The 13,004-nt window shown below is 44.9% G+C and overlaps 1 protein-coding gene across 5 annotated transcripts in view; it reads left to right on the top strand.

Moving 5' to 3' along the window:
* Positions 1-13,004, top strand: part of EGR3 (early growth response 3) — an 83,524-nt gene that overhangs the window by 35,047 nt on the left and 35,473 nt on the right. Inside the window, exon 1 of one of the 5 annotated variants that reach the window (XM_044940124.1) lies at positions 2,753-2,775. The exons of the other annotated variants lie outside the window; for them this stretch is intronic. Within the exon in view, the coding sequence (XP_044796059.1) occupies positions 2,768-2,775 (8 nt within the window). The 5' untranslated portion in view covers positions 2,753-2,767. Of the gene's footprint in view, positions 1-2,752; positions 2,776-13,004 lie in introns of those variants that run through there. 5 annotated transcript variants of the gene reach the window in all.

Raw genomic sequence — 13,004 nt, 5'->3', positions numbered from 1 at the left:
GCCTTTCAGGCTGGAGAGAATTGAAATTGACAAGTAACTGTCCAGCCAAAGCTGAGATTTTTTTCCAGTAGAATTAATGTACCAGTACACACACGTCTTGGCTCCTCCTTGGACTGAGGGTCACAACCAAAAGGGTAGCTTTGTCCCTCAAAGCTGAGGTTCCTTTCTCTTCCTCCTTAGAGGGCTTCTACGTCATCTCTTGCGTGGACCCTGACCCTCTCTCCCTGAGAGGGGAACAGCACCGGCGCCTGGGCACACAATCACACTCAGTTCCTGGCTCAATGGCTGGCAAGAGGACCGGGGCTGGATCCTTCTGATTCACTCCTGGAGTGGTTTTCCTGCTCCCAGAATGAATCCATCCATTCATCTGCGACTGGAATTCTCAGTGGGGGAAGAGACCAGAGTGACGTAGAGCTGTCATGGGAGGCTGATGCCTAAGGTCAAGTTCACCAAGCACATAGGATATGCCAGCCATCATTGAATAAGGCCTAGGGGCACGCAGCCCTTAGTCCCCAGAGGGCAGCCATTGTTCTGGGCTAGACTGGGCTTTCAAAATGTCACAGTGAGAAATGTCCAATATTGGTGCCCTTTGCACACTGTGGACTTTGCATGAAGAGTGAGAGCCCTTTGTTCTCTGCTTCCTCAGTGCATACAGCCCGCCCACTGCCTGTTTGTTTAGTGGGCCCTTGCTTCCTTCATGCACCATCCACCAATCTGCCTTTCAGCAAGGTGGCCAAGTGGTGGGCCCTGCTCTGAGGAAGGCATTTGATGTTCACATATCAGATCACAGATCTACCTCTTGGCCCTAAGCCAAGTGCTTCTCTCTTTCCCCTCCTCTTCCCCATCACTCCCTCTCTCCCTGGGTGTGTGTGTGTCTTTATTATGATGTGGAGGAAGAATTAAGTAGTATTAAGGATAGTGGCCTTAATCTTACTCATCTGTCTTCCTTGGAACCACACACCTTGACAATGATGTTAGGCTTCAACGACAAGGAAAAAGGAGCACTGCTGAAGGAAATCGTCCTGTACCTAGAGGCTCAGGAGTTTGACTCAGAAGAAAGGAAATTAAAATCAACACAAATAAACTTGGTAGGAGTTGGTGTGCTGAGTTCAGGCTCTGGTTCCCTCAGTCACAGTATGGCCTGGTCGGGCACTTGATCTTTCTCCGTCTTGTTTTCTCCAGTGGATACTTTCAACTGACACTTTGTCACCCAGATCTGTTGTGAAAAGAATGGAAACCCTGCAGATCTGATTTTTTGTGTTTGTGATTCTTCTGGGCTTTTCTACCTCTTTTTGCCCCCTTAAACATTGGTATTCCTCAGGGAACATCTTTTTTTTACCCCCTGTTCTCACCCTGTACCCTCCCCATCATCTTCAGGATAAAGGGTTAAATCCGTGCCATGTCTTATAAGGCCCCTCTGGATCTGGCTATCCCCCTTCACTCCTGTGTCCACGGTTTTCCTGGTCTCTTGTGCCCCTGTTCCTTTCTACCCACTGCTCCTGCCCAAAATGCTTTCCTCCCCGTGCCCCACCATCCTCCAGGCCCACATCCGCTCATCCTTTGAGTCAGGGCAGGGCTTCCCTGGTGGTCCTGCCTGCCAGTGCAGGGGACATGGGTGTGATCCATGGTCCGGGAAGATCCCACATGCCTCAAGGCAACTAAGCCCATGTGCCACAGCCACTGAGCCTGCGCGCCCTAGAGCCCGTGCTCTGCAACAAGAGAAAGCACCGACGTGAGAAGCCTGTGCACCCCAACTAGAGAGTAGCCCCAATGCAACAACAAATGCCAGCCTAGCCAAAAGTAAAAAAAAAAAAAAAAGTCAGGGCAGGTGTCACCTGCTCTGAGGGTCTTCCCTAAATGGCCCCTGCACACCCTGCCAAGCTGAGTGGGGTGCCCCTCCTCTGGCTCTCATTAGCATCTATACTTGAATTGCTGGCTTTTCAGTCAGCCCACTAGTCCATGAGTTGTTGAAAACAGTTGTCTCTTGGCCACCATAGTAACCTTAGCACTGTCCCCGGCAATCCGTAAATGTTGACTAAATGTATGAATGAGAACTGTATTCCCATATAGTGACTTGCCTTTGCTCAGGAAAAATGTAAGATAAAAATGTGCAAAAGCTACTTTACGAACTGAAGAGGGTCTAGGTATGCTGTCATTAACATGAAGAAGTGGCTTCCCAGTCTACTGTCTGTTCTGTCCTTTGCCTTCCCTACCCACCCCCCACCCAAACGCCTTTATTCTCCAGCTCCACAGTGCTTCTCATATAGTTCTCCCACATTCTCCACATATCGTAAACATGTGCCTCTCACACGGTAAAGTCCCCGAGAGCAGGATCTATGGCTTCTCCATCTGTGTGTACACATGGTGTGTGGCACATAGTGAATACCTAATCGGTAATTGTCAAATGAATTGGATGGAATATAAAGGAAGGACAGTAAACTGCTGGGTCAGAGGGAGACATCCATTCAATGGCAGACATTTTCTCAGGGGAGGCTTTTTCCCTCTGGCACTACCATTGCTATCTTACATTCGTACAGTACTTTTAACTTTGCAAATTATGTTCCCATCCATTATCTGATAGCATCCCTGCGTCTGCCCTTTGAGGTTTGCAGTTCAGGTCTGATTATCTCCCTTCAGCAACTTATCTGAATTCATTCACCTCGCAGAACTGGAATTGAAGCCTGAGAATTCCCATGCTCGAACAGGAACATTAGGAAAGGGGAAGACCATCCCCAAGTTGACTGGATCCCAGAGTCAGCTGATTAACATGAGCAGGTTGGTAGTGAATTACAGGAAGTGACCGGTCTTCACACATTAAGTGATAGAGGAAGTCCCATGTCCTGCAGACCTTCAGGTACTCTGGGCCATCTTGGTTCCTTCCGACTATGGGGCCTCCCCGCCTGGGGTAGCCTTACCACTCACTTCTGTGACTTTGGACAGGCCAGCCTCTCCCCAAGCTTCTTCCTCCTCTATAAAGAGCCATATGCTCAGTTTTGTCTGACTCTTTGCGGCCCCATGGACTGTAGCCTGCCAGGCTCCTCTGTCCATGGGATTCTCCAGGCAAGAATACTAGAACAGGTTGCTATTTCCTCCTGCAGAGGATCTTCCAGACCTAGGGATCAATCCTTCATCTCCTATGCCTCCTGCATTTGCAGGCGGATTCTTTACCACTAGTGCCACCTGGGAAACCCATAAAGAGCATAGCAATGCCCATTGAGGAGCCCATGGGATTCTGTATTCAACATTGTTTTGTGCACAGATGTAAAACTCTACTTTCAGCCATTTGTAACAAGAGGGGAAGGGACTTTTTCCTGATTTGGGAGCAGTTTGAAAGAGTCAAGCATCTTGAGTCCCACAGCTTCTTAGTCAAAGGCATTTTCTTATATTGAGTTGGCCAAGAAGTTCGTTCAGGTTTTCTCATAACATCTTATGGAAAAACCCGAGGAAACCTTTTGGCCAACTTGATTATTCTACTCTAAGTAAATGTATTAAGGTAGCTTTCAGATTAGCAGTTAAACTATTACAGTTGTCCCAAAACCATTAGTCTGGTGGCTGATCTACTAAATAGAGCCCACTGTAGTTCATTGCACATAGCGCTCAATGAATCTTTGTTGATTTAACATATATCAAGCACTAAACATTGGGGGACATTCCGAAGGCTTCAAGACTCTATCCTTGCCTTCATCTGGTGTATGAAAAGTGCCAGGGGTTCACAGGAATGACAGCTGATCACTAAACATCCATGTAGCATCATCACGAAAGATATCAAGCAGAGAATGTGACTGTAACTCAACGTTAACTTAGCAAGCGTGTCCTATTGCAGTGGGGAACGACAGAAAGGGGTGTACAGGTTGGAAAAATGGTGTGAGAAAAGTGCGTGGAGATGGAATGCTTCTAGAGTGTTGGGGGCGGGCAGTCAGGAGGCCAGCTTGTATTTAATTAATAGTGATTCGGGTAGAAGCTTCGTGGATGAGAGCTGGCACTCTGGTTGGGGCCCTGCTGCAAGCACTTGCAGTGCCATGCTGAGGAATTGAAATCAAGCCTAGGCTTTTGAAAATTTCAGGTTTTTGAGCAGGGAAGTGGCAGGGAAAAAGCAATGATTTTTGTCAGGTTAATTTGGCAGTGGTCTGCAGGATAATTCAGAAGCGAAAGAATGGAGATGGGGGCGGGGCAACTTGGACAGTGGCTTCTGAAATTTTTTGACCACAGTTTGCAGTTAGAAATGCCTTTGATGTCAACACACACACACTTGAAATTAGTTTCACATTGGATGTGTGCAATGCACTCAGATATTTTGTTATGTTCTATTTTGGTTTTTAAAGAAAGACCCACTTCATTGCTTTCATGACTGATTTTGATAGCTGTTTACAGTGGAATGACATGCAGTAGTGTAAATGATGAGTGAGTGATGGGTCTTCTACACAGGACCCAGAGTTTATTACAAATATTCAGACTAGAAGCTTCTACCTGTGACTCCAGCCTGGTCAAGATAGTGCTGTTTGTTTATTTGGTTCTTTGTCATAGGTTATAATAAGAAATACAGAAGGGGTGACTGTAAAGAACACTGATTGGTTCTATATAAGAATTTATTCCATAGATTTGGAAACTGTCAACCACTTAACAGAAAAGAGAACCAGGTGGACAAAAGCCTCAGCCAAGATTTCCTGTGTATTAATTATCAAAGAAGGACTCCCCTGGTGGTCCAGTGGTTAAGACTGCAGGTTCCAATGCAGGGGGTGCAGGTTCAATCCCTGGTCCAGGAGCTAAGATCCCACAAGCCTCAGGGCCAAAAAAAACAAAACCTAAAACAGAAGCAGTATTGTAACAAATTCAATAAAGGCTTTAAAAAATGGTCCACATCAAAAAAAAAAAATCTAAAAAAAAAATATTCAAGGAGAGATTAAACCAACAGTGAGAAATGACATGCCATTTCACAGCTACTGAACTGGCAAACGATTCGGTAAATTTCGTCTAGCAATGCCAGGTGTCTGCGGAAGCAGTGGGAGCTGCAGCCACTGCATGGGGTGGGGGCAGGGAATTGATCCGACCACTGGGAGGTTTTGCAGCTCCTCACGCAGTCAGAGTTGGGCCTACCCCTCACCCAGTTAACCTTTCACACCTGTGCAGCAGGAGACCTGCAGCAGAAATGTCCACTGCTTCATTGTTCCAGACGCTAAAGAATGGGAAAATAAAACATGTTATCGTTACATAGTAAAATAAGCTGTAGTCAAAATGAATGAAGTCATGTGTGTCTCAGAAACATCATGCTAGACATAAAGTTTCCAAATGGTACATTTAATATTGTACTATTTGTATAAAGTTTGTGTGTGCTAAGTCACTTTAGTCATGTTAGACGCTGCAACCCTGTGGGGAACTGCTTTTTCTCATTTTTTGTGATTACACAACTCTGCCCCTTAGAGGAGCTTTTTTACACCAAGCTCCTCTGTCCATGGGATTTTCCAGGCAAGAATACTGGAGTGGGTTGCCATGCCCTCCTCCAGGGAATCTTCCCAACCCAGGGATCGAACCCACGTCTCTCACGTCTCCTTCATTGGCAGGCAGGTTCTTTACCATTAGTGCCACCTGGGAAGCCCAGCACATATTTGTGTAAAATTTAGACCTGTAAAACAGTACTGTGTTGTGCTTATGGATTCAAATTTATGAAGTGAAAATATGGGAATAATACACCCTGAATTCAGGGTAGTGGTTATGTCGAGGATAATGGGGTGGGGAGAAAGAAGTGGGATCAGGTTGGAAAACCCCAGGAGCTTCAGCAGTATCTGTGCTGTTGTATAGATTGAAGGATAAGACCTGAAGCAAGTGTGGCTCAGCGTTAGAGTTCACATTGCTCTGTGGTAGATATATGAGTATTTATTATACACGTGCCAAAATTTTCTGTTTCCAATATTTCTGTAACTGTTGTCATGCCTCGCCTGACCAGCATCATGGCTAGGGCTGACCTCATAGCAAAAGAATCATTGCCTCCTGTGATCAAAAGCTGGGGATGACCGAGGGAGGGGGGCCTACAGGTAGATGTCCATCCCAGCCTTCTTCTCACTTCTCAGGACCAGACCTTCAACAGAGAAGAGGAAATGACAGAGTAAAAGCGCTTTTAAAATTCCTGGTTGGTGAAGAACAGAAGTGAGAATGAGATCAGAGCTAGTGCCTCAGCTCGTCTGGTGCTTCTCAGAGTCTCTGCATCTCAGCCTCCATGAACCCATCAGAGTGGAGGTCAGGCCAAAGAAGACTTATCTCTGGCTTGTCCAATAAGCAGGACAAACATTGCACCTTCAAGTCCCTTATGGTCCCCTTTTATAAAATGGGAAAGCCATTTTTAAAAAATGTCTGTCAAAGGAGTTTTTTAAAGAGAGGCAAAAAAAAAAAAGTCCAAGCCACCTCTCTGAATCGCCTTCCTTACTTTCTTTTCTTGATCTTTGGATGTTCCAAAAGTCTCCAGAGGTCTGTCACAAATCCTTTTACTGCTCAGGAGGAAGTCACCACTCAATTGTAAGCAAATATATCAACTTGATCCTGGTAGTGGCGATTATGTTATGGGACTGCTTCGTGCTCCCCAAACAGAAAACAACCATTTCGGGTCTCCTGACCGTACTTGACCTCTGTATAACTCTGTGCAAGTCCCCTATCTAGGCCTCAGTTTGATTAGCATCGTCAGGATACCACCACCCTCATCTTTATGACAGACAGATACGGGCTGCTTATTATAGGTCGGGAACTATTGTAAAGAGTAAACTAATTTAGCTTTCACAGCCACCCTATACGATAGCTATATTATGACCCTATTTTATAGACAGGGAAACTGAGACACAGAAAAATTAAGTCACTTGTCAAGTCTCACAGCTGGCAGTTGGCAAAGCCAGATCTTGAACCCAGGCAGCCTGGATCCAGAGTCCATCCCCTCACACAGTGCGCTGTCTCTTGAGTGAAATACGGGAGGGCAGCACTTTGAACGAACTGACATAGCGGAAGCAGCAAGCACAGAAACTGGCAATAGTAGATGCTCAGTAAATGGCCTCTTTATTGGATGAACTTACTCTACACTCTGTGATTCATTCTGCCTTTCCTTTCAGAGGTCAGCCCCAGGAGCGTGGGGAAGGGGAGGGATCACAGCTGAGCTGGGCGATTGTACTGGTCCAAGCACTGAATCGGCCAAGTCACAGAGTCATGCCTTTTATTTTTAAACACACACACACCTCCTCAGTCCAGTGGCAAGTGAGGGTGGTGTCCTCTGTGCTCTGGTTTGGGATCCGGGTAATTTAGGGGAAGGACTGAGGTGGGGCTGGAGAGGCTGTGGTCGTAGGCACTGGAAACTGGTCGTTCATAGCTCAGGCCATTTGTCTTTCTGATGGGGTCTCTCCCGTCCTTGCTCCGGCTGAACTTTCCTTGGCCCCAGGCATCATGGCCAGCTGGCCCTTCAGAGAAGATGGCATCCCTTAGCAGCTGCTTCTCCGGAGCCAGCTGACTCCCTGTAAGCCCTGCCCTGGCCCGGCCTGCTGTTTCCTCTCTCATGGTCAAGGTGGTGGTAGCCTTGGTGGGGGCCTCAGACCAGAGCCAGCAGCGACCCGAGAATAGAGTGACAGAAGGCTGGGGGAGGAGGGGCTCGTCCTTCCAGCCTGCAGAAGCTGCTGCCTTTCGCCCACCTTCCTGCTCTTGCCTAGACGGTGACTCAGGCCCAGACCACTCCCTGGGGAGCCAGGATTTCAGCCACTATCAACTGCCTCCTACTCTCTGCTCAGCCCTCCCTCTCCCCACCACCCCGAACTCTGATCTTTGCTCAGCTGGAGATATCTGTAAGATGGCGGGGTGGGGGTAGACTGAATCATTCCAGGGTTCTCTCCACCCCCGGCCGGGGCCTAGGCCCATTCAGGCTCCATAGAAACAAATCCAGGAGGCCCAGTGAAGGCCAGGGAGGAGGACGTAGGTTTTAGCTTCTTTCAGCTCTTCTTGGTGATGGACTGGAGGACTCTCCAAAGAAGGCAGGGCTTGAGAGATGTGCTGGGGTGACCAGGGGGATCCCCACGCAGCTGCCATCTGGGGCTGCCTCTCAGTCTCTGCCTCTGCCGTGGAGGGGGTGGGGAAACAAAAGATTGAGAAACCCAGCAAATTGAAAAGGCACAAGAGCCAGTTTTGTAAATAGACATTACACAAGAGCAGGAGTTTTTTGGGAAAGGTTTTACTGAGACAGAATTAGCCAACTGGCATCCTGCTGCTAATAGAGATATTTACTGTTTGAAAAGTATATTTGTAGCTTTGGAGAACATCCTGTTGACTTTTCTTTATTGTGAAAGAAAATAGAACCCTTTCCCCCCTCTTCCCCTTTCCCTCTGTACACATAAAACTTTTTTTCTTTTTTGAGGTGGGGCTGGTTGGGGGTTGGAGACGGGCAGGGCTGAGAGAAATGTTTTCTCCATTTTGTCCCCGAGACCAAAATATTTCTTCCCCTGCCCTCTGATGCTCATATTTATGGAATGGCAAGGAGAACCAAGTAAGGAAGCCCACTCCCTGGGTCGGGAGCTCACAGCCTTTCTGATAGCTCCCAGAGTTTAGAGGTTCTCCGGGGAGCTAGCCCCGTCTCCTTTCTGGACCTCTGCTGACACCCCCCCCCCCCCAACCCGATTCCAAGGGGAGAACTGTGAGGACAAGGAGGAGGAGAACAGAAGTCTGGAAGCCCAGTGAGCCCCTCATCCCAGAGCCCCAGCTATGCCAGGGCAGCAGTGCTCTCAGGAGATGCTGCCTTGCCGTCACTCTAGCTGCTGCTTCTGAGGATGTCCTGTGGGGGCCTTGAACCACAGGATGAAATCCAGAGGTCAAGGAGACGAAGAGGCAGAGGAGTCAGTTGACTTAAAGTGTTTTGCTCTCTCTCCACCCTTTACCACTTCAGCGGCAGAGAATCTGATCCCTCCATCAGACCACCTGCCCAAGTTCTCTGGCTCTCTCTCTGGCAGAGCAGAGCACATTCGCCCTTTGGCAGCCTGAGAAGAAACCCAGGAGACTCTTCTCCTTTCACATTTCCTCTCAGGCTCTTGAAAATGTGTTCCCTTGACCCACACGCTGCTAACTTGCCCAGGCTTCACTGCCAGTGCCAAAGGCCAGCTCTGTTCTCTCGGTCTCCACTGAATGTACTTTGCCTTGACCCTGGCTGGTGCTTGTGGCTGGTGATGCCTTTTTAGGTTTTTATTATAACTAGATAAGGATTGGGAGACCAAGGACAATGATACTACCTTTCTTTGTTCTGTATATAGCCTGATCTAAGAGTAGCTTTTTTCAGGAGCCCTAAATTAGAGTGTGGTATTTGATAGGGCCCTGAGGGCAATGGTCTCATTTTACCCATTCATTTAATCATTCATTCCCTGCTTACTATGTGTATGAAACCAGACTATAAGCTCCATGAAATCATAGAATGAGTCTGCCTTGTTCATGCTGAGATCCCTAATCCTCACATAGTACTAGGCATGAAGGATACCCTTAATACATAGTCACCGGCTGTTCATTCAGTAAAAGGTTGAAAATTGCACTGTGCCGAGTCCAGCACTTGCAGGAGATGCGCAGAAGCATAACACTGAGTCCCTACCCTTGAGGTGCTTGTGTGTGGTAATGAGAAAACAAGATGTGTACACATCAGAGTTAATTAACCTGTACTTTTTACCAAATAGAGCTTACTTCGGTAATGAAAGGATGGCTCATTCTGGGGACATGCATTCACACAGTTCATCACAGCACAAGGTCATAGGCGAACCAACAGGTCAGTTAATGCATGCTGAAAAGGCATTGATATAATTCAAAAGTCCAGTCTTTATATCTTGCAGTAAACTGGAAACAGAAAAATATTTCCTTACTATTATTGGGTTGCCCAAAATGTTCTTTTAGGCTTTTCTACTATCATACAGAAAAAACCTAAGTGAACTTTTTGGCCAACCCAATGGGAGGCTTCTTGGCTGAAACCAGGAGCCGCCTTCTTGTTCTACAGCAGAAGATTAAACTCAGAGATTCTTACTAAAGTCAGAAGCATCATTTTCTGCAATTTCTAGCCAATGCCATAATACAAGACAATAAATAGATATTAAATATTGGGGAAGAAGAGGAAAATCTTAGAGTTATTTTTAAATGATATGACTATTTGGAAAACCTAGTTCTTTTTTTCTTGCCAGCCAAATTTCTTGGGCTATTAAGACTAGGTTAAATATATATGTGTGGTGACTGGTTGTGGGGTAAATATTTAACACCCCATAGCTTTCCTGTGTACCAGGAAGATGAAGTGAAAAAGAGGATCCATTCGTAGCATAACCAAAATATAAAATTCCATGGAGTGCACCTAAGACATGTAGGACAAAAAATTTCACTGATAGGTGTTAATTTGGGATGTTAATATTTAACAAAATAACTGTAGCAGACCTATATGAAAAAACTCTTAAGGCCAAAGAAAGTGATAAAAAAGACTTGAATGACTGGAAAGAAATGTTTTGGCCCTAAATGAGCAAACCTAATATTGATAAAGATATAAGTTCTTCATAAGTTAATTTATAAATATAATGTATTTTCACTTCATGGCAAATAGATGGGGAAACAGTAGAAACAGTGACAGACTTTATTTTGGGGGGCTCCAAAATCACTGCAGATGGTGACTGTAGCCATGAAATTAAAAGACGCTTGCCCCTTGGAAGATAAGTTATAACCAATCTAGACAGCATATTAAAAAGCAGGGACATTACTCTGCCAGTGATGGTCCGTCTAGTCAAAGCTATGGTTTTTCCATTAGTCATGTATGAATGAATGTGAGAGCTGGACTATAAAGAAAGCTGAGCGCCGAAGCATTGATGCTTTTGAACTGTGGTGTTGGAGAAGACTAAAGAGTCCCTTGGACTGCAAGAACATCCAACCAGTCCATCCTAAAGGAAATCAGTCCTGAATATTCATTGGAAGGACCGATGCCACTCCAATACTTTGGCCACCTGATGTGAAGAACTGACTCATTTGAAAAGACCCTGATGCTGGGAAAGATTGAAGGCAGGAGGAGAAGGGGACAACAGAGGATGAGATGGTTGGATGGCATCACTGACTCAGTGGACATGAGTTTGAGTAAACTCCAGGAGTTGGTGATAGACAGGGAGGCCTGGGGTTGCAAAGAGTCAGACACGACTGAACAACTGAACTGAACTGAATATATTTTCAGTAATAAATATCCTGATTTAGAAGGGAGGATACAGCACATGATTTTGAATTTCATCTTAAATCTGAAAACAAAACAAAGTTAAAGTAGCCAAGAAATTACCTAAAAAAGAAATGTAATGAGAAGGATTTGCTTACTAGATATTGAATTGTTATAAACCTAAATAATTAAATCTGTGTTGTTCAAAAGAGAGTGGACCTACTTGTGTATAGAGTGGAAATGTTTAACACTAATAAAATGATTTTTCAAAGATAGATTAATTTTTTGGGGGGACTTCCCTGGTGGTCCAGTGGTTAAGACTTTGCCTTCCAATGCAGGGGGTGCAGGTTCGATCCCTGGTTGGGGAGCTATGATCCCACATGCCTCATGGCGAACTTAAAACAGAAACAATTTTGTAACAAATTCAATAAAGACTTTAAAAATGGTCATTTAAAACAAAAATCTTTAAAAATATATATATTTTTAAGATTTTTTTTTTTAATCACATTAAAGCAGCTGGCTAATCATACACTCAAACTCTACATGGAGTAAAGATTTGAATATAAAAAACAAACCACTAAAATTCATTTGGAAATGCAAGGGACACAGAATAGCCAAAACAGTCTTAGCAAAGTAATACAAAGTTGGAGGACTTACTCTTCCCAATCTCAAAACTTACTACAAAGCAACAGTAATTAAGACAGTGTAGTACTAGCATTAAGATAGATATGCAAATCAATGGAGTAGAATTGAGTCCAGAAATAAACCTTTACATTGATGGTCTGTTGATTTTTAACAAGGATGCCAGGACAGTTCAACAGAAAAGGAAAGTCTTTTCAACCAACAGTACTGGGATAACTGGATGGCCCCATGCAAAACAATGAAGTAGGACCCTTACCTACACTATGACTAAAGTTAGAAAGGATCAAAGACCTGAACGTAAAAGCTGAAACTAGAACACTCTAAGTAAAGAAAACAAATGTGAATCTTCCTGACCTTGGATTTGGCAAAGAATTCTTAGATACAAAAACCAAAACCACAAACAACAAAAGAAAACATAGATTCGGCTATTTCAAAATCTAAAACTAATTCTTCAAAGGACACCATGAAGAAAGTGGGGAAAAAAAAATCACAAAAGACAGAAAATATTTGCAAAACATATATCTGATTAGGGACTTGTACCCAGAGTATATAAAGAATTCCTACAACTCAACAGTTAAAAGAACATCAAGTTTTTAAATGGGCTAACAATTTGAATGGATGTTTCTCCAGAGAAGATACACAAATGACTAATAAACACCAAATAAGATGCTCAACATCATACTCATACATGCCACAACATAGCTAATCGTAGAAAACATTTTACTCAGTGAAAGAAGCCAACACAAAAGGCCACATGTTATATAATTCTGTGTATGTGAAATATCCAGAATAGGCAAATCCTTAGAGAATGAAAGTGTCTTTCTGCTACACTACAAAATGGTTCAGTTCAGTTCAGTTTAGTCATTCAGTCGTGTCCAACTCTTTGTGACCCCATGAACCGCAGCATGGCAGGCCTCCCTGTCCATCACCAACTCCCAGAGTCCATCCAAACCCTTGTCCATTGAGTCGGTGATGCCATCCAACCATCTCATCCTCTGTTGTCCCCTTCTTCTCCTGCCCTCAATCTTTCCCAGCATCAGGGTCTTTTCAAATGAGTCGGCTCTTCGCATCAGGTGGCCAAAGTATTGGAGTTTCAGCTTCAACATCAGTCCTACCAGTGCACACCCAGGACTGATCTCCTTTAGGATGGACTGGTTGGATCTCCTTGCAGTCCAAGGGACTCTCAAGAGTCTTCTCC

This window comes from Bubalus bubalis, chromosome 3 (assembly GCF_019923935.1).
Source record: "Bubalus bubalis isolate 160015118507 breed Murrah chromosome 3, NDDB_SH_1, whole genome shotgun sequence".
Lineage (NCBI taxonomy): Eukaryota > Metazoa > Chordata > Mammalia > Artiodactyla > Bovidae > Bubalus > Bubalus bubalis.
The sequence above is the reverse complement of the archived record's forward strand: the minus strand, read 5'-3'. Positions and strand labels throughout refer to the sequence as shown.